The 21,970-nt window shown below is 39.7% G+C and overlaps 1 protein-coding gene across 2 annotated transcripts in view; it reads right to left on the bottom strand.

Annotated features, from left to right (window-relative positions):
• The window catches only part of gpc5b (glypican 5b), a 101,362-nt gene that overhangs the window by 67,571 nt on the left and 11,821 nt on the right, over positions 1 to 21,970 (bottom strand). For both annotated transcript variants that reach the window (XR_007424806.1, XM_007252603.4), the window contains exons 3-6: positions 11,740 to 12,455; positions 6,616 to 6,788; positions 4,243 to 4,302; positions 3,908 to 4,030 (exon numbers count right to left, since the gene is read on the bottom strand). Coding sequence is in view for 1 of the 2 variants with exons in the window: in XM_007252603.4 (XP_007252665.3) it covers positions 3,908 to 4,030; positions 4,243 to 4,302; positions 6,616 to 6,788; positions 11,740 to 12,455 (1,072 nt within the window). In the remaining variant the exon portion in view is untranslated. The remainder of the gene's footprint in view (positions 1 to 3,907; positions 4,031 to 4,242; positions 4,303 to 6,615; positions 6,789 to 11,739; positions 12,456 to 21,970) is intronic.

Genomic DNA, 21,970 nt, shown 5'->3' with positions numbered 1-21,970 from the left:
GAGAGAGAGAGAGAGAGAGAGAGAGAGAGAGTCTCTGTAACTAAAGCCTGGGCTGAATATAGGCCACACCGCTAGACTTTGACCGCGGCCGGCGCTCACCTAAAGTGTGGAAACAAAAACAGCGTTTCCATGGCAACTTCTCACATCCAGTCAGCTCCAGTGTGACCACAAAGGTCCAGATGGGACGTCCAAGAGGGCGGCTAACATTTGGTTTCAGCTACTGTAACATCTCTCGAGCTTCAGCACCCCTACAATTTACAGCAGCAGCAGTTCTGCGGTGAAGGAGTTTACCAAAACATACACGCTGTGTTTAAAACACTGATCCCTGTACAGTGCAACAGTCTTGGGGTTCTTTTGAGGACAAAAAATATGGTAATGATACAGTAAAGATGTGGTAGAAATTTAATATCATGATATTTAAAATATTTGTATAACTTTGCCACAAAAAGCCACACTGTACTACATAGCAAATTGTAAAACTGACACAAAAACTTTTGCCTTTTTTTAATTTTTCTCGCTGATGTTTTATACATTATGTTTACATAATTTATGGACAAAAGAAATTCTACAAAATTGCAAAATAATGTTTTTTTTATTGTTCTATTGTAAAGTTGTGATTTTGGAGATTGTTTAGTAGATCCAGGATTAAATTTCACTATTATTATTATTATTATCATTATTATTATTATTAAATGTAAAACTCTGCCCTTGTTTTCCAGTAGGACCATACACAAATGTGAATGGAGTCTGTTGTAGGTGCTCACGATGTCCAGATGGGGGCGGTGTTGACTCTTTTTTGGAATTACAGGACTCTTTATACTGTTCCCAAAAGGGCAATGTCCAGATAATACACCTGTTATAAATCACACTGCCTTTCAGATCTACCAGGTCTTTAATCTGAAATCATGGGTGAACTCCTCCTGATTTTGCTATTTTGCATTTATTTGCAGACAATGGCTGAAATAACAAAAATATGCTAAGCTTTCAGACCTCAAATAATGCAAAGAAAACAATTTCATATTCATAAAGTTAAAAGAGTTCAGAAATCAATATTTGGTGGAATAACCCTGTAAGATGCTGAGGTTTCATGCATCTTGGCATGTTCTTCTCCATCCAGTCTTACACACTGCTTTTGGATAACTTTATGCCACTCTTGTTGCAAAAATTGCGTGCATTGCTTAATGTAAAACGGACCTCATGCTGGATTAGTTCAATAGTTAGCTAACTATAATGGAATTGCAACAATAAATGAGAAAAATATTGTGTCATATCATAATAAAAAGGCTGCCCTTCAATGTGAAACTAACTCACAATAATAGGCCGTCTGACTGGTTTTTGCGTGTACTTAATGTTTTGGCTGACCTGGTGTCTTGTAGGCATACAAATGAGCAGAAGGGGTACCCACTATATTAACTGCACGCCACTGCTAGCTAATATCACCCTGGGTTACTGGAACAATAACAGTTTTGTTTACTTATTTTAGCTTACCTTTACTGAATAAAAAAAAACAGAGCAACAGACACCCATATTCCTTACTAGTGTCACCTAACGCACCTTATAATCCGGTGAGCCAAATGTATGAAAATAGACCAGTGGGTTTTATAGCGCGAAAAATATGAAAAAAATAACAGGAAAAAAAATGTATTAAATAAATAAGATAAAAAAAATTACATGAATAAAAAAGGTAAAAGGGCCAAAATGTAAAATTAAAAAATAAATAAAAGAACAAAGTAAATAAATTAAATAAAAAGGTAAAAAAAAAATCAACTAAAACTAATAGCTCTACACCAAGTGATCATAATATTTCACATTAACTCATAACTAAAGAAATAAAAAAATATATAAATATATTCATAGCTCCTCAACACTGTGACAACCTGGAGTGTAAGTCACCTCAGAAAACAACAGTCCAGCAGTCCAGTCCCGCACCTCCACCTCCAGTCTGTTTGCTCTGCTGGGTCAGGGGGCTGAACTGAGTTGCCAGGACTACGCTGTACTGGTGCCACCAGAGGCCCCCTCCATATGAATGGCGCCAATCCACATAACAGCCAGCGGGGGTGCAATGGGGGGATTTCTCCAGGGGCGTGAGCTGGGAGTCCGAGCCTGTCTCAAACTTCCCAGGCTGGGGCCAAAAGCAGGAGCCAGGGGCGCCAAGCTGGGCCTTTTCTCGCCCTCGCCAAAACAAGCCACACTGTTACCGCGAAGATTACCGCCATAGGGGGATGTCAGCCCTGTGCCATCTTCATCACCCCTCACAGCCGAAAGAGGCCAGCCAAGGAGGCGTTACACGTTTTTACAAGTTTTCCTGGGGTAACCACCCGTGTGCAGGACCATGAGGTGGACAAAGGCCAAGTAAAAAGATTGTGTCTGTGTGTGTGTGTGTGTGTGTGCACAAGAACATGGCCAAAAGACATCGGGTGTGTGTTCCGAGACAGAAATAGTGCGTGTATGCAAATGTTTGTTTTGAATGTGTGTTTTTCAAGGAATCTCATTTGTGTGACAATAGAGTTCCAGCACTTCCTGAATGAAGCTGCACTTCCAATGAGGTCCAGGCAAAGGCTCCCAAAAGCCATGGCAACTGTTGCCCCCCTTGGCCCCATGCTGTCTTATGAACCTCATAACCTCATGGAGAAAGTCTTCTTCTGGAAAATTTAAATGTTTTGACCTCATGCACTTATGCATCGGAGATAAAAGTTACCAGGAACAACAAAGGACTTATTTTATTTACATATGTCTCAGCATGGAGTTGTAGAGGTTCCTAATGGTGTCCTGCAATAATCCATTGCATGCAGCTCCAATATTCTCCTACAGTTGCTGCAGATTTTGCAGTAGGGCTGAAGTGTTGATAGTGCGTCCAAAAGCGTGCCAGCCATTTTCAATCAGACATACCGTGGCGTAAAAAAGTTTTTTTTGTCATACTTATATATTTTTACAATTATACTGTATGACTCATTATACTGCAATACTTATATTTCTTTTTCCAGAGCTGTACTTGTCTCTGATGTTAGCAATAGTAATTTGAGATGGGAATGGTCTTGAGAATGCTGACTAGCTCTTAATCCTTAAATTAGCCATGCACATGAGCTTAAAGGGGTCACAAAATGTCACACTGTATTTATCTAAGCTGGCATTGTTAAATGATGAGAGCTTAGTTAGTACATGAAAGTCACAAACTGTGAACCTCAATGCCTTTTAATCTGGTGCGCCTTATGTATAATTTTTTTTTACAAGTCAGATTGTAAAAAGCAGTAAACCCACTCCTCTGAAGTACAGCATTATACAGGAGTTTCAGTGAAGTTTCTCCAGCACCGAAGCTGGAGCAGTTTTAGCATTAGCCTCTATCATTAGCATTAGCACTGAGTATATCGGACTGTGGCCTGCCGCTAACCCCGGCGAGCACTGCTGGAGCAGCATTAGCATTAGCTGCTAACCGTGATAAGCACTAGGTTTTTTACCGTTCAGAAGTGAGTTTAACGGAGTAACCGCTAGCTAATATCACCCTGGCTTACCGGAACACTCAGTGTTCCTCAGTGCAGTGCTGTCTGTCAGCTGCTAATGCTAATGCTGCTGCACCCAGCCTTAGTGGAAATCTGGAAATCTAAGCTTAATGTAAGTGAACGGAAGCGCTTTACTCACCCAAATAAACAGTTTTCGGGCAGGAAATCTGTGTCGATTAACATCCACATGTCGTTTGACTTTAAGTTTTTTTTTTTTTTAATACAGTTTGGTTTACTTAGCTTAGCTTTACTTAACATTAGTTAAAACCCCACCCCTTCCCACCACCACCCAGTGGCGGGACCTGCTAAATTATAAGGAAAACATGGCAACACCCCTGTTCCTTACTAGTGTCAAATAATGCTCCTTATAATCCGATGTGTCTATATAATTAGAAAACTACACACTGTACCTCTCCACCACGTCCTCTCCACTCCAGCAAGAGTAGTCATCCACCACCGTCTCACCCTCACACAGCATCTCTGGTAACGTAGAGAAGAAGGACTTGTAGCGCTGAATGTAACGCATAAACTCCCTAAGAAAGATATCAGCTTTATTACTTCTGATTTGTGCAAGTACATTTTCAAATATTTTTCGTCATAAAAAAAAAAAAAATCTTCTTTCAGATTTTGTCTTGCAAACATTGCAAACATCTCTTCAATATGATTTATGATGACATGCACAAAAACACACACACACACAAGCTGATAGGGATATCGCATGTCAGACATGCAGCTCCATGCTTACTTAGAGATCTTCTTTAGACTTCTAGGTTTGTCATTCTTGGAAGGTTTCAGTGGCAACGACCTGCGAGGGTTAGAGATCAGGCTGTTAGCAGTAAATTACACAGTGGGAGAGTGAGAGCAGCAGTAGGGCATGATATCTGAATGTGGATTCAAAAACAGTCCAAGTGTAAACTGTGAATTTTGTAGCATTATTTACTAATGAAATGTATATTACTCAAATATGACTTGTAAAAAAAACCCACACCGTATGGTAACATTTTACACTAAGGGTTAATGCTGGGCAGTATAAACACATATAAAGCAGTATGTGTTTTTTACATACCGGCGTACCACTAGAGGCACTGCAGGGCACTGTGTAGAACAACACCGCTAAAGAATCTGATACGGCATGCTAGCTAACACTAACCAGTTAGAATAACCCTAACGCGCCAAAGTGACAGTAGTTTAGCTCTGTCCTGCCTGGAGAAAAATGAGAACAGCACTTTATCTGAGGAGCTCCTGCTGCTGTTCCTCACTGTATGAGTGTTTGTATCGAAGTGAAATAGAAAAACAACAGAAAACAGCAATTATTCCCTCAGAAAAGAGACAAATGGAATTACGCAATCAATCCACATCTCAGGAAAAAAAAAAAACTCTCTTCCCCCAGATGAGCCCAAAATCGGTCCTAGGTACACAATCATTTATTCAGCACAAGTGATAAAACTCCCTAAAACTCTGGATGCAAGGTGCAAAAAAATCTTCTAGAGCAGTAACTTTAGCCCTTTTAAACGTATTAATACTGCAACTTGAAGGATAGTATTAATGCACACTGAATGTAATTTATTTGTTTTATGGAGAAAAAAGGGAATTGTGGCTGATTTTAATATTGTAATGCCTCTAATGGCTTCAAGAATAACATATTGTAAATTGATATTAAACTTGTATCTTAATTGTGCTATAGGAGCTTTTGAATACTTAAACATTTTGAGTATATATTCGTTTTGTAAAGGAAGATGTGTTAAAGTTGTTGGCGTGTCTCTTTTTAATGTCTATTGTTTAAATTCTTCAGCTGTTTTTCTGCTACTGAAGTCTCATTCCTTCATATATTGTTTAATTTATGGGACAAAGTAAATACAACAGTAATCAAAGCCTTAATATAAAGCCTTAGTGTTTTATATTACATGTACTCCAAATTGTAGAGTAACTCACAAACCTATAATAATACCCAGTCATGCAAAAAGAAAATGGTCATAAATAAATGTACTTATGACAGTAATTAACACTGTTAAATGGCTTCGTAATGTCTCAACTAATTATTAACTGGTAATAAGACATTATATAATATTCATTCATTAATGCTTACTAACTAATGCTTAAGAGTATTGCACTTAATACTGACATAATAAGACATTGAGACAATAGTACAATAAATATTGCAAATAATGCAATAATGTTGCAAATAATTACTGTTTATTAATGTACTCTTATCGTTAAGTGTTACCCACCATATACACTACTGGTCAAAAGTTTTAGAACACTATTTTTTGCTGGCTATTTTTTGCAACTTCCGCTCTTTAGGTCTAGTGGATACATTTTAATGATACAAAAACTAACAAACTTAAACTGTATAAAGATTTGAAGTAAACTGTCAGGATTGTCAGAATTTGTAATAAAGAAAAATATAATATATTGTTAAAAAAGGTAGATGGTTGTTTTTTAGGGAACTTATTGATTAACAACTTGTAAAAAAAAAAAAAAGTGTAAAAAATACATTTTTAGAAATGGGTGCAAAAAAGTTGAATTTATTAAGCCTTTGTCTGTAGTAAAGCAGTGCTAAAACAGAGTGTGTTACAGCACACTCTACTGCAGCATTTACACACTTACGCACAGCACATTCACCTTTTCATCATACTAACTAGAGAAATACACAGAAACGCAGATAACTTTGTAACTATTAAAAGTAAAAGTCTTTTCTTTAGAGAAATTACAGATAATGCCAGAGTGTAGTGAATACAGCTTCCTACACCTTTAAAAGACTCTAAAACTACAAGGAGCTACAGGAAAGCTACAGGAAGCTACAGGAAGCTACAGGAAGAGTCAGATCTGGCTGACCCACATGGCAACAGCTTTAGCCTTTAGCTCAGCTTAACACTGGACTAAGTCTCAGTTTTAGAGTTGAAGCGAAAAATCAGAGGACTGACAGGTGAAGTGTGGTGCTACTGGACGACTAAAACATAGTGTTACTAATTACCAAAGCAATTTTAACATAGTTCCAACTGTAGTATATCTGTTTCTCCTTCTGCAGTAAATGTATAATATGGAGGTGGTTATAATACTGTAATGTGACTGTGTACATCACTGTTCACACCAAAACACAGCAATTTTTTTCTCTCACCTCTTTTTGAGTGTAAGTCTGCTGTGTTCCTGATCCTGTGTGTCGGCGCTGGGGGAGGGACTGGGGGTCAGCAGCTCTGTGATTGGCTGGACAGAAGCAGTAGAGCTCTCTGCTATAACACTCTCCTGAGTGGGTGAGGCAGACTGTGTGAGAGGACCACACACTTTATCCACCTGATGATCAGACAGAGTACAACTATATTGATATTATATCAGAAATAATTGTGATAAACAATATTGTTGCCATTTTTTAGAACATTTATGCCACTGATATATAATATAACAGAACAATATAATGTACAGCAACAGCATAATAATAATAAAATAGCATAATAAAGCCTCTAAACCCTTTTAAAGAGCAATACATATTTAAAAAGGTTTAAATATCTTACATAAACAAAAACAAATGAAGCCTGCTGTAATTAAATTATTGTTAAATTCATGTTAAAGGAGAAATCTGGTGTGAAATGGATTTGGGGTGTAGTAAAACATGATAAAGAGTACGAACTTTTAACAGAAAGCCCACCTCTGTTCACCCCCAGCATTCTGAAATACAGCGTTTTTAGCTGATGCTCCCAACTGGCTTACAATGCTAGTGATAGGGGCATAGAGTTAACCATACAAAAAAGTCACAACACAGTTTTTATACCATTAACCTTAACAGGCCATGACTCCTGACATTACACCACTAAATCTTGAGGATTTCTATTCAAACATACAGTAAAAAAATATTTAAGTAAATCTGCTAATGCCAAAAATATAATGAATCGGATTCATCCGCTCAGAGAGGAGACCGCATCACACCTGCCCAGTTTAAAATGATTCTTCCGCATGCTCGGTGGAATTATACATTCTCACCAGAAAGGCGAAACTTACAGACATCAGCTTTAAGAGAATTAGTACATGCCTTTTGCGCGTTTCGAGCTGTGCAAAGCATATTTTTGACACACAGTGATATCAAACACACACTGGAACATGCACGCTACATCCAGCTGTGTGGTGTGCAATTGTGTGCATCTCCCCTAAAGATTGCTAAAATAGGGTCATATAAGTTCAAATGTTTTTGGACACCATATCTAATGCATTCAGTTACTTTACACCCTGACATTGCTGACATAGTTGTGCAAAGGACACACATACATACACACACAACTTGTCTAAACTCCTATTACCGCTAATAAAACTCTATGCAGCAGATAAACATGAACCTATTGGCACTATCCCTAATGCCAGGCATGGTTTAGAGGGGTTTAAAGCCCCCAGCATTGAGCTGTGGAGCAGTGGAACTGAGTTCTAATCAAGTCTAGCCATTAGCACTGCCCAACACTAATGCTAATTGGTGTTAAATTAGCACTGAGAGTGTAAAATTGAAACTCTCGCAGTGTTAATTTAACAATTAAAGTGTTGATTGATTAAATGCTGGCAAATTCACTGTGTAGTTTAAATGTGATAGTAGTATCGGATATCTGTAGAGCTGTTATATCAGTGCATGACACTGCATTTCTTATAATAAGCTCCACTGCAGAAATAGAGCTGTGATTAAAACGGACACAGACGTCAACAGGTACAGACTGGGTCTTGGTCTGGGCCTGGGCCTAGAACAGGCAGTGACAAAATTAACTCTGCAACTGTAGCATCTCTGTATTTATATGTGTGTGTGTATGTGTGTGTGTCGATGTGTGTATCAGTGGGACGAGTATTCATTTAAGAAATCTTATTTATCAGAGGATTACCCGAGCTCTATCAGCCCCTCGCTGCGGCCCCTCGCTTGCTGCCCTGCTTTTGGGAAGGGGTTTGTCCAGCCAGTTGGAGCTGCCTTTGTCCAGAGGTGAATTTGCATGCAGGACAGAGGGCCGAACACAAGTATACAACACCCAAACAACTCACACTGAACCAGGACAGAGGCTCAGGACCAGCAGTGTGTGGACTCACACACAAACACATCTTTGCTTCACTGAGGAAACCCTTGCGGAAAGAAAAAACTACGGTACAACAACAAAAAGACAAAGACGAGGACTTCTGGAACAGTGTGTTTTGGACGAAGCGTTCCTTTTTTGACCATCTCTTATAAAAATAAAAAACTGATTTAATCTCTTTCTGAAGGTAGACGCTGCACTTTGACACCAAACTGTGGGAAGAGCTACTTCTAGGTCCCGTAATGACATTGTAGGATTTTTAGAGATTTTTTTTTGCGCATCTTCTGTTCAGCTCTTGGGTTAAACTTGCGAGGATGACCTGACATGATTATGTTATCAAAGGTGTGAAAAGTTGTCACATTCATCCCTCAGGTAGAAATATAGATAGTAGGGTTTAAAATACTTTTGTAGAAGTTGAAACATCAAAGTGTAAAATTACTGGTTTCAAAACTACTTCAAGTATAAAGGTAAAAGTAATGTAAGGAGAAAAAAAAAATCATTAATGACAATAGTTAGGCCCCCCGTCCCCAAAACACAACTTTCTAAAAGCCATAATAACTAACATTTTAATGTATCATCATAATGTTGAAAAAACTGGGATGCACTAGGCTCCTTGTTTCAGCTCTACCTGGACATAATAAAAACAGCAAACATTTGCATAACAACAATGAAATGACGACTTTAGAAATAAATGTATTTACTGGACTAAGAGCTTGCACAAAGTAGTGCATGTCCACATGTTTGTGGCCAACCTATTAAATATACAGTACCAGTCAAAAGTTTGGACACACCCATGTTTTTTTTCCCTAGATTATAAATTAATACTGTATTCATCCAGATTATGAAGTAGCAAATAAGGAATCATGTAGTGACTTAAAAGTGTTAAACCAAACCAAAATAATCTGTAAAGTATTTAGGTGGCTCTCATCTTAGGGGTTGTTAACTTGCAATTTCTGAGGCTGCTAACTTTGATGGACTTGCTCTTCCTTTTATGGGGCAGTCCTAAGTAAACAAAAGTGTAATTCTTAGAAAATTAATTTTTAAACGAACCCTTGATGTTAATCTGCACTGATTTCTCTCATGATAACTGTTTATTTGGGTGAGTAAAGCACTTCTGTTTATTTATAGTAAGCTTAGATTTTCAGTATTTTCTACATAGCGGTTAGCACCAGCGCTAGCTGTGGTTAGCTGCAGTGCTACTAAAATCTGATATACTCACCTCTAAATGAAGAGCTAGCACTATATATGTAGACATACTTCATTATCCTCCCTGTTATTTAATGATCAGGACTCCACAGAGCAGCTATTATATGGGTGGTTGGTTATTATCAGCACTGCAGTGACTGCACTAACATGGTTGTGGTTGTGGTTTGGTAGTGCGTGTGCTGGTACAAATGGATCAGACACAGGGGCGGTGGGTTAGGGGGTTAGGTAATAATATCCTATATTATAAGAGGCAGATCCACATTCCTCTCAGGCGGGTTTGTGAGAATGTGTCTCAAACTTAATCCACCCTCACACACAAACGCAGCTGTCAGCTGCAGAGCCCGGTCAGCTCAAAGCCAGGCCCAATCCCAATGATCCTTATGCGAATACAGATGCCAAATAACCAAAATATGTGGAATTAGAATGGTCCCTCTTCAATAATAAAGGCCCAGACAAGTCAAGCCAATATTAAAGCACTGACTTGGGAATAACTAAAAAATGCTGTATGTACTTCTCCAGAGCAAATGCTGACTCACTGCAGGTTCAGGAACTTCTAGAAAGTTCACATTTATACTATGTATCAGCTCTGAACAAAACCCCAACAACACTATTAAAGCTCAACCAGCCTCAATAAACCTTAACGAGTTTAAATTTAATATTTTAAACATTGATATAGCAGCTAACAGCACATTTCTATGTAAATATGTAGTGGACTTGCTGTGGAGTACGCTGTTCTCTAGCCTTGTAATTATTATACTTCAGCTTTAATGCAAAGTCAATAATGTGGCCTGCATATACCATGCTTAGTGAAACAATCACAGTTGTTGCGACACATAGTTACATTTCTGATGTGTTGTAAGTCAAGCTATAGCATAGGCGGCAGTATGAAAATTTTAGGTACAAGTATTCCTCCATCGAAACCTCTGATCTTTTATACTTAGTGCATCTCGAATAATTTGAATACAATTGTATACAAGTTACTTTATTTCAGTAATTCAGTTAAAAAAACTCATATTAAATAGCTGTATTCCACATTGAGTGATCTATTTTAAGCATTTATTTTTTTATTGTGGATGATTATGGCTTATAGCAAAAAAAAAAAAAAAAAACATCAGTATCTCAGACAATTACAATATTATATAAGACCAATTGTTACTTTTGGCAGTGTGGGCAATGTGCCAAGTCCTGCTGGAAAATGAAATCCTGCATCTCCATAAAAGTTGTCAGCACAGGGAAGCACAAGGTGCTGAAAGATTTTCCAGGAAAACACTGTACTGCTAACAACTTTCATAGAGATGCGAATTTCACTTTCCAGCAGGATTTGGCACATTGTTCATTGTTAACAGCTGGCCTTAGCAGAGGTCAGGCCAAGAACACTAACAGCAGCCAGACTCAGAAGGTTTGAAGAGGATTAGTTGCAATGCTAACTGGCGGCCCCCATAAAGCTAAAGCCACGATAGCAGCAGTAACAGACACAGCAAGGCTTGGAGGGTTAGGAACTGATTAGCTACAATGCTAACAGCTAGCCTTAGCACAGTTAGAGCCATAATACAACAACACAACACAGCTAGACAACAGTACCCTGAGCACTGTTAGAAACTGAGAGTAAATCCTCAGAGCCATTGTCAGACCTTGTGCATTAAAAATGCCCGGCTTCATGTGGCCAGGGTATGTACGCATTTCAAAAATGCGTACATACCCTCAGCAGATAGTGTGTACAAGATATGGGCTTCAACCCACAATGGGTCAGAAATGAGTCAGTAATAAGATCTTTTAAGGTGGAACGATCAGATCAGATCAAAACGTGTACCGAGGAACGCTTGTAATGTGGACAACCCTAGAACTCCAGTCCTGGAAATCTACAGCCCTGGGGATCCAATCCTCAGAATAATCATACGGTTAATAGGTTGGATAGTGAGTATGTGAACCTATCAATGGAGTGGATATCCAGGACTGGAGCTCAGAACCACCACCACAGATAATCAGACACCAGTATAACTCACAACAGCACTAAGGCGTGGCCCATTAAGTTGGGCATTCAGGATGGCGTCGTTAATCCTCTCGCGTATGCCCAGCAGGGCCAGCTCCAGCTCGTGCCCACCAGCCAACATCCCACTCAGATGCGCCAGCAGGTCAACGTAGCGGCTCCAGGGGGCCTGCAGCTCGGCCAGTCCGGCCAGGCAGCCCCGCATCACGTTCAGACAGAGCCCCCCACAGGGTCGGATCAGTGTCAGCCCCCTGCAGTGTGGACAGTAGAGCATGCGTACCAGTGCACGCCCGCACTCTTTCACCATTCCCGCAGATTCTATGGCATTCAAGACGTCGGTGCCAGCCAATAGCGCCCGGGTCAGCATCCGCCCGCCCACTAGTGCCTTTCCCAGGTCCCGTGCCAGAGCCTGCGGGTACGGGCCGAACGGGTTCACATCTGAACGAATGGCCCGGAGACAGTCATTACCTTCTCCTACCTTCCACGGGGATGAGGAGGATGAGCGCAGACCTGGGTTGACTAGGTAACGGTAGACCAATGGGAAGAGGTCATCATAGAAACGGTGGACAGATTGTTCCACAGAGATTGTGGGATCGCCGTGAAGATAGAGGGCGAGGTCAGAGAAGAGGTTGGTGACTAAAGGCCGGGACTCCTGGGCGATGGGCTCGTAGGCCAGGTCAAAGAGGGAGAGGGTGTGGTTGAGGGTGAACGTCAGGAGGGAATGGTAGGTTTCTGAAAGAGAGAGAGCGAGAGAGAAAAAGAGAGAGGGAATACTGAAGTCAGTACTGTGTATGCAACAGTAAGTACATATAGAACCATAAATACACAAATGAAAAACATAGATTACAATGGATTTCAATGGATTTCCAGTGGTGGTAATAATTTACCCAGCTTTACATAAGCTCATTGATTACCTCTATCAGTCTGGAAAAGGTTACATTTCTAAAGCTTTTGGACTCAAAGCAGACCACTGTGAGAGCTATTCACAAATATGCAAAACAAGGTACACTGCTGAACCCTCACAGAAGTGGCTGGCCGACCAACCAAAATTATTCCAAAAGGTCATGAACAACTCATCCAAGAGGTCACACAAGAACCCAGAACAACATTTAAAGCACTGCAGGTCTTACTTGCCTCAATTAATGTCAGTGTTAATGAATAAATAATAAGAGAGAGACTTAAAATGGTTAAAATGGTATCCATAGGAAAGTTCCAAAGCAAACACAAATGCTGGCCAAAAAGAAAACACAATGGCCCATCTCAAATTTGCCCAAAAAACATCTTGATGATCCCCAGAACTTTTTGGTAAATATTTTTTGGACTGACATGACAAAAGTCAAACTTTTTAGAAGTGTTTGTCCCGATACATCTGACGTAAAACTAACACACAATTTTAGAAAAAGAAACATCATACTGAACATAAAACATGGTGGTGGAGTGATGCTCTGGGGCTGCTTTGCTGCTTCAGGGCCTGAACAACTTGCTGTACTATATGGAACCAGGTATTGTGACCTCAAACTCAGGAGGACTTGGGTTCTGCAGCAGGAAAATGATCCAAAGCACACAAACAAGTCCACCTCTGATTTACTTTAAAAAGCAAAATGAAGGTTTTGGAGTGGCCTCATCAAAGTCTAATTGTGATGCTGCGGCATGATCTTAAACAGGCTGTTGGCCAAAATTCCTTCATAGAGATGTGAAAGACTCATTGTCAGTTATCGGCAAAGCTTAATTGCAGTTGTTGCTGCCAAGGGTGGCACAACCAAGTTATTAGGTTTAGGGGTCAAACATTTATTAACACAGGGCTTGATTGGTTAGGATAGTTTTTTTCCCCTTAATAAATAAAAATATAATTTAAAAAGTGTTTTTTTATTTACTCAGGTTATATTTATCTGATATTAAAGTTTGTTTGATAATCTGAAAGGTATCAGTGTGACAAAAAAAGCAAAATACTTTTTCATGTCACTGTATTTAGTAATTCACAGTTGATTGCGGATTATGTATGAGGTAAGAAATTGTACCAGCTAATTTTATGCACTGGTTACAGTGAGAATTTTAGAGCCACTATTTTTTCTTTAATGTTAGTAAAGGCAAACTGTTGGAACTTAGATGATTAAGAGGCGAATCCCCACAGTTCTATCAATTAAGTATACATTGCTGATGTCCTGAATTAAGAAAAAAAATACTACATTTCGTATAGCAACAAATATACCACTCAAATCCCAGTTCCACACTCCAGTGCACATCACAGCTGCAGTGATTCGGGTCATGCATGGCCTGCTACTTGTACAAATTTACACTAACACAACCTTTGTAATATGAGAAGAGAAACAATTGCTGCAATTGTGTTTGACATTTAGAAGGTTGGTTTAAAGGCCAGCTGATGTCAGCCTCTCTGTCACTGCTCTCATCTCGTCCCTATACATCTAATCTCCCTCCCCTGGCCTAATGAGAGCTGACAGCCCTTAATCCATGGGTCTTTTTGGGCTACAGTGCAGTTGGGAGGTATGTGACAGTAGCTTATAGAACCAGTTTTAGCGGTCAGGAGACGTCTCACGGCCGGGTCTGTGTGTGTGTTGACTGTGGAGGGGCTGATTATTCTGCTCCCAGATGGAGCTAGTTAGACTTTCTGGCTTTCTTCAGAAGCAGGTAGTCTCCTAACTAAAGCTACGTTTACACAACAGCTGAAAAAAGGCCCATATCTTCCATATTTTCCATAATATGTGACAGATGTTTCATTTGTGTGACGGTGTGAAAAACAAAAACACACTGAATGAGACATTTTCCATTAGAGGCCACTTCCATGTGTGTTACTAAAATCCAATACATTTAAATCAACATGACTAATGAGCCAGGTCAGGATCAGGATTCATGTGTCATTTACCTCAAAGAGAAGGAAAAACTCTGCTCCTATATAGAGCTAGACTTTCTGGCTTTCTTCAGAAGCAGGTATACTTCTAACTAAGGGTGATTGGGCAGGTGTGAAAACACAGGTGTGTAATTACACTTAGGTGTGATTCAAAACAACTGGATCGAGACCAGCTAGAGGAGGTAGTCTTGGTCCAGTCCCAAACAAACTCTAGAGCTCTAGAGATACTTCTTTTATTTGAGCTAAACTGCTGATAAGACGCAGTTTAATTTGATATATTAGCCGGAGAACGCTAATTACCACAGCTATGAACAAACGCTGTCTCTGCTGCTCCATGCTATTTACACGTGTGGTACGTGCTGCTGTTCACCTCTCACGTTTACTAAGTGTACATCTGAAATTTACACATTCAAGTCTTATTGAAAAAAAAAATACACTGTGTTTGACAGGGCTGCAGCAATTTTTCAGCATTCTGTCTTAAAGTGGACATGAAACACTTCAAGTATTTAGTATAATTCACAAGATGTATTTTCACTGTATTTTAACGAATCTTATAAGTTTAACAGTTGTCAGTGAAACTGAATTAAAATAACAAGCAATCTAAATGTCATTTTAGCGTCATCTTGTCCCAGCGCTGACGAGGTTGGTTCTCGAACGCCTAAGTAACATAAACTATGAGCCTACAGTTCCTCAATGGATAATAAAAGCCAAACCAAAAATCGTTACAAAGGGTGGGGGCACTTTTGTATTGCCCCTGGGTGAAGATAGGGTGAAGAATGAGAGAAAGCTCCACTTTCACTTTCTTATCTCGCATCTTAAGCGGACAGCTGTTCTTCGGCGGGGGCTAACGTTAGCGGCGCTGAAGTGCGAGAATCCTACGGTTAGCCGCAATACTAGGGTTAGAAGCGAGCACTTTCTAGACGAGGACTATGTGGAGGAGAGGGTTTTTGAGTCAGGACAAATAAGCTGAAGTCCAAAGCCTTTTTCCTCCGTTTTATTTTTTCCTCTGAACAGCTGGAATGTACAGACCATCCGACTGAGAGTACTATGAAAGCAGCAGCTGTGAGCCACAAGGAACGAGCCAAACTACGCGCCCACCCAGCAGAGCAGCGAGAGGTAACGTTACCGAAAGTCTAGATAAGCTGACAGTTAAAGATAATATAGCTAGCGTTAGCTAGTTAGCTAGCTAAGTTAGTTAGCTAAATAGCTAATGCTAGCCATGTTAAGATAGCTAGACAATGCTAGCTAGCTAGCTAACACTAACTAGATGAAGCTAGCGACCCAGCAAGCGTATGTTTCATTCAGTCTTAATGAACTCTGGACTTTAAATGCTTAATATCTAATGTTAAATGTATATAAACAAGCTAGTTAACGGGATGGCAGTACCTGCTGTTGACGGGCTGCTCCAGGGTTTCTGCACGGACTTTACGTAGAAAGAGCAGAGACACCTCCAACACGTCTCGCTCTCAGAAAAGCATCTGAAAAGTTCTGCTCAGGGTTCTGCAGGAAATATCTCTGAGCAAATGATCCACGTTAGCCTCCTGACAGCTAATCCACTCGGTTGCAGTCGGCATGGCAGTGCAGTGAGCGCATCTGCACCAGGTAAAGTTAGTGTTACCGTCCCTCTCCACCTGTACGGGCACTGCTGGAGCTTGTAGCATTATTCTGTCTCGTCTCCTCACCGGCTCGAACACATACGCCATTGGGTTTCTAGGAACCTGATCAAAACCCCGTTCAGCTTCGTCTTCATCCATAATCTCGACAAACAACGAGCTCTATTCCTTAACCGTGACCGCTAGCTATGTACCTGGGTCTTCAACCAACCAACCAACCAACCAACATTGTGACATCACCAGTGCTGCACGGGCAAAATGGCGGCACTTTAGCGCAAACGTTTAGAGTAGTACCAAACATAAATATATTATAATTTTTTTGTGAATATATTTATATTGTTTGTTCCTTTTTTCCAAAAAACAGGAACATATAGACACAAAATAAAACACCATTAATAACCCAACACACTGTGCACACACCCCTCCATCAAATAGATAAAATATCCATAGAATATATATAGCATAAATATATTATAATTTAGTGTGTAAACATTTTATAGAAAAAATTCCCCCCTAAATAAATTCCATCATATTTAATCCCTTAGAAAACTTGTACAAACTGAAATGTTGAACTGTCATGTCCACTTTAAAGCAGCTTCACACTGCACAGATATATGCGCTGGAACACAGAATCTTCTCGCTATATTTACTTTCTTGCTCCAGACAGCTCTGACCAATCAACAGAAACAATGTGATTGCGTGGTTTATTGGTGCATATTTTGGTGCGTTTAGGTTTGTGTCTGTGTGAAACCAAATAGAAAACCAAACAGAGTGAGAAAATGCTACAAGTGAACAGTCAAATAAGTCAAAAACTGGTTACACGACAGGTGTGAAAACACCCTAGGGCTACGTTCACACAGCAGGTGAAAGGAGCCCATGTCTGATCTTTTTCATAATATGTGACAGATTTTTCATTTGTGTGACAGTGTGAACAACAACAAACCCACTGAATAACCATATAATCTTTAGCAATGAAGCCAGGTTCTGTTTGGCATCTAATGATGGTCAGGTTAAAGTATGCATTTGAATATGCATTTTTCAGCAGGATAATGTTTGTCCATACACAGCAAGGGTTTCCTAGAAATGTCTCCACCAGATTGCAACACTTCCAGATTCATCGCAAATTGAGCATTTATAGGACCAGCTGTGATGCCAGCTTTGGCAGCCTACAGGTGTGCAGGATCTGCAGGCCCAGCTGCAACATCTGTTGGCATCTGTATGCCTCCATGTCCAACTGTATCTCGTCATGTAACCATGCTAGAGGTGACCCAACAGGGTAACATACAAAAAGCTTTAGTAAACACTTTTTTAAAGGCATTTATCTGATGCTCTTATCCAGAGCAACTTATAATGTAATTTCTGTTACAGAGGTGGGCCTACATAGTGCTAGGATTTATGCCCAAAGACACTTATTTCAGTCCCCCAGGCCAGGAATTGAACTGCAGTCTCCCACATGATATGGTAGTTCACTGGCAGGTAGTGCGCCTTACCAACCACTATGCATTCAAAGACAAAAGCATCAGAGTGGTCAGGACTTTGGATGATCATGACAGCCAACTCATCCAAAAGGTGTTGGATGGAGCACCATCATTCCAGAAAACACAGTTCCACTCCTCCATAGCTCAATGCTGGGGACTTTTAGCCAAGCCTGGCATCAGGCCTGGTGCCAATAGTTTCATGTTAATCTGCTCTGTCCTATGCTATTGGTAATTCTTATCATACTTACAGAGACTAGATTAGCTGTGTTTGCATTTGCACATCAGGGTCTTTTATACTGAGACTAAATTAGACACAGCTGCAGGACTCTAATAACTAATTAAGTAACTTCTGAAGCCAGTTGATTTCACTGTATATTATGGGGGGGTTTCAGAGTAAAGGGGGCTGGATAATTTTCAGATATTTATTTGTTTATAATTTTGACTGCCTGCTCTGGACTCTTATTCACACATCAAAGACTCCAATTCCCAGCATGCATTCACACTGGACCTTCCAGACGCCGCTGATCCTGTGATGCTATGGCATTCATGCTCTCCCAGCTTCTGATTGCTCACACCTGGTCTGTTTTTTTATACATACCCCTCTGCTCTTTTCCGAGTATTGAATCTACTTCACTAGCTTTTCTATGATGCGTTTTTTATTTTTATTGTTTTTCTTTTTTTGTGTTTTGTGTTTTTTGAGTACTCTCGTGCCTCTTTATCTTTTGTTATTTTGTTCTATATTTGTATTCTTACTACTCTTGCTCTTTTACCTTTATAACATCTACTATCAGTCAGGCCCTAGTACATGTCAGTGGAGGTTTCTGACATGCCTCACTATTTTTCCTGTCATCAGCAATCGTCCTGCTTTCTCTACAGCAACCCTGAAAGCAAACCCTACAGCAACCCCAGCATGTGTGTGAGTGTGGCCTTGTGCAGCATAGAAAGAGACCCATAACCAGCTCCTAAATAAACCACATGCCAGACCCGAGGCCCCAGGGGGTCTGATCTGGGTACGTGAGGTATTTTAATTTGGCCCCTGCAATGGTTCCAGTCTGCCAACTGAATGTGCCCTGTGAATACTGTTTGAACTTCACCACCAAAGTGCTGATCGTTGCTGTCACTCAAACACCTTGTGTGGCCTATTATGTTCTTTATTTAATAAAACCTACCATTTAATCCATGCAACTACTAGTATAAGCTGTGCACACTCTAACATGCCACATGTTATGGGACAGAGGCCTCCTGCATTCTGTTATTTGGAGTCTTTTGAACAATCGCAATGAGCATGAGCCAGTGTTCAACTGTACTCACAAGATAACATCTTAAAATGTATACATATACAGTGGTATGAAAACATTTGGGCACCCGTAATAATTTTCATGATTTTACTATATAAATCATTGCTTGTTTGGATGAGCAATTTTACATACAGACAAACATAGTGATATTTCAGAAGTGAAATTAAGTTCATAGGATTTACAGAAAGTGTGCAATAAAACAAAATTAGGCAGGTGCATCAATTTGGGCACCCTTGGTGTTTAATTGATTTGAATACATTTTCTCTGTTCTCAGTGTTTCTCTCAGTGTTTCTCTCAGTGTTTCTCTCAGTGTTTCTCTCAGTGTTTCTCTCAGTGTTTCTCTCCGTGTCTATCTTAGTTTAATCCTTATAATTATCCTTGCTCTGTTTAGTTCATAGTCTTGTTTCATTATTCATTTTGTTTTCCTTGTTTAGTCTCCCTCTTTGTTTGTAGTTTATATTTATCATTAGTATCTCTTGTTTGTTTCCGTGTTCCCTATTCACCTGCTTAGTGTTTAGTCTTTAGTTATTCCCTGTTTATGTTCTTAGCTCTGTTTAGTTTCTGGTTTAGTAGCCTCCCTATTTGTTTTAGTTTTATCTTGCCTCCGTTTCTTGTTTATTTCTTTGTTTCTTGTTTACTTGTTTATTTGTTTATTTAACATTAGTCTCTCTCTCTTGTTTATTCCTAGTTTATTTTCCAGCGTTTGTTTAGTTTTATGTTCTCTAGCCTCCCTCGTTTGTTTAGTTATTTTGTTGTTACGTGTTTACTTGTCTCTTTGTTTATTAAATTCTCACCTTACCTGCACTTACGTCCGCCTCCTCGTCTCTCTGCCTGGGTCAACCCTGACAAGCACTCATTTTTGGAAAACAAAATTTGTTTGGTAATTTGACCCTTGACCTACATACACAGGTGAATCCAGTTATGAGAAAGGGGCGTAAAGTGGCGTAAGATTAGACTGGTGGAGGACAACATGCCAAGATGCATAAAAACTGTTATTAAAAACCTGGGTTATTCTACCAAATATTAATGTCTGAACTCCTAAAACTTTACATTTTTATTTACATTATTTGAGGTCTGAAAGCTGTACAGTTTATATAATGATATATTCTGGACTGATATATTTAGTTGACCTCGCTGGCCATTCACATGTCAGTTATTGTGTGTATGTGTGTGTGTGTGTGTGTGTGTGTGTGTGTGTGTATGTGTGTGTGCATAGTAGTACACACTCTATACTGATCTGTTATTATTTGGTGACTACTGATGTGAAATATCTGAATCAGTTTGTCTGATTTTGCTATTTATAGGTATACGTTTGAGTAAATTAAACACTGTTGTTTTATTCTATAAACTACGGACAACATTTCTCCCAAATTCCAAATACCAATTTTGTCATTTAGAGCATTTAATTGCAGAAAATAACAAAAAATGCAGAGCTTTCAGTGCTCAAATAGTGTAAATAATAATGTAAAGTTTTAGGAGTTCAGAAATCAATATTTTGTAGAATAATCCTGCTGTTTAATCACAGTTTTCATGCTTCTCGGCATGGTCTCCTCCACCAGTCTAACACACTGCTTTTGGATAACTTTATGACACTCCTGGTGCACAAATTTAAGCAGTTCAGCTTGGCTTGATGGCCTGTGATCATCCATCTTCCTCTTGATTATATTCCAGAGGTTTTCAATTAGGTAAAATCAAAGAAATTCGTCATTTTTAGGTGGTCTCTTTATTTTTTCCAGAGCTGTATGTATTAACATTAGCATTAGGCTCCAGCCTTGGTTGGCTTGTACTGTATGTGTAAAATGTCACTCAAAGTTTGATTAAATGCGAGACATCAACTTTACTGTATTGGACACGTGTGTCAAGAGTGTTTACACATTTGTAAAAATATAAATCTGGTGTGCAGAACAATTTAAAACAAAATGCTAGTTTTTAAAATACCGTATTGACATGCAGAAGCTTAACGATTTCTGATCCGTGTCCTAGCAACCCCAACCAAGCAGTGAGGAATTGGGTGTCATAGCACAGGGAGATTTCACTGGAGTCATGTAACACTTTGGCCTGACCAGGCAATGCTGTCATGGGGGTGAGGTCAGTGGGGTCACAGCGGTCACAGAGGGCAAAACAGAGATACCGTGGTCGACCTTTAACACTGCAGACCAATACAAAATGCAGTGAAAGCCAGTCGGTGAGCAGTATCTTCAGAAGAGCTCAGGCCATGTGTGTGTTCAGCCCAGCAGCGCACTGTGGAGTATCAGTATCAGGAAACCACTGCGATCTCAAGCTGCGCCTGGTCCAACACTTAATTTAGATCTAGTGAATAGGTAGCTGGCAGTATTTTTAGTGCCGATGGGGTTGCTGAGGTTAGATGTGGTTTGCTGGTTGGGTGTGAGTAAATGGCATGTGGCTGGGGAGATTCCATGCTTTGAAGTAGAAGGGTGTTAGCCCAAGACGAATAAACGTGATCTCAGTTCCATCAGACATCACAGCATTAAGAACCATCATTCAACAATATGTGATAGAAACACATGAGTAAGGGATTACTTTGGCACAATTATGCCGGATCATTACAATACAGGGTTACATTCAAAAATGGCATTTAAAACTGTATTGTGCAAAACAGAAGCGCTATGTTAACCCTGTTATTTTCCTATAAAAAAAGAAGAGGTGGACTTGATGGTGTGTTTTGGATCATTGTCCTGCTGCAGAACCCAAGTTGGTTTCAGCTTGAGGTACCAAACAGATGCCAGAACATTCTCCTTTAGAAATTTTTGGTAGACAGCAGAATTCATGGTTCCATTTATCACAGCAGGTTTTTCAGGTCCTGTAGCAGCGAAACAGCCCCAGATCATCACACTACCACCACCATGTTTTACTGTAGGTATGATGATCTTTTTCTAAAATGTGAAACTTCCAAAAAGTTCAACGTTTTTCTTGTCATTCCACAGAGTATTTTCCTAAAAATCTTGGGGATCATCAGGATGTTTTCTACCAA

The sequence above is a fragment of the Astyanax mexicanus genome, chromosome 16 (genome assembly GCF_023375975.1).
Source record: "Astyanax mexicanus isolate ESR-SI-001 chromosome 16, AstMex3_surface, whole genome shotgun sequence".
NCBI lineage: Eukaryota > Metazoa > Chordata > Actinopteri > Characiformes > Acestrorhamphidae > Astyanax > Astyanax mexicanus.
The sequence above is the reverse complement of the archived record's forward strand: the minus strand, read 5'-3'. Positions and strand labels throughout refer to the sequence as shown.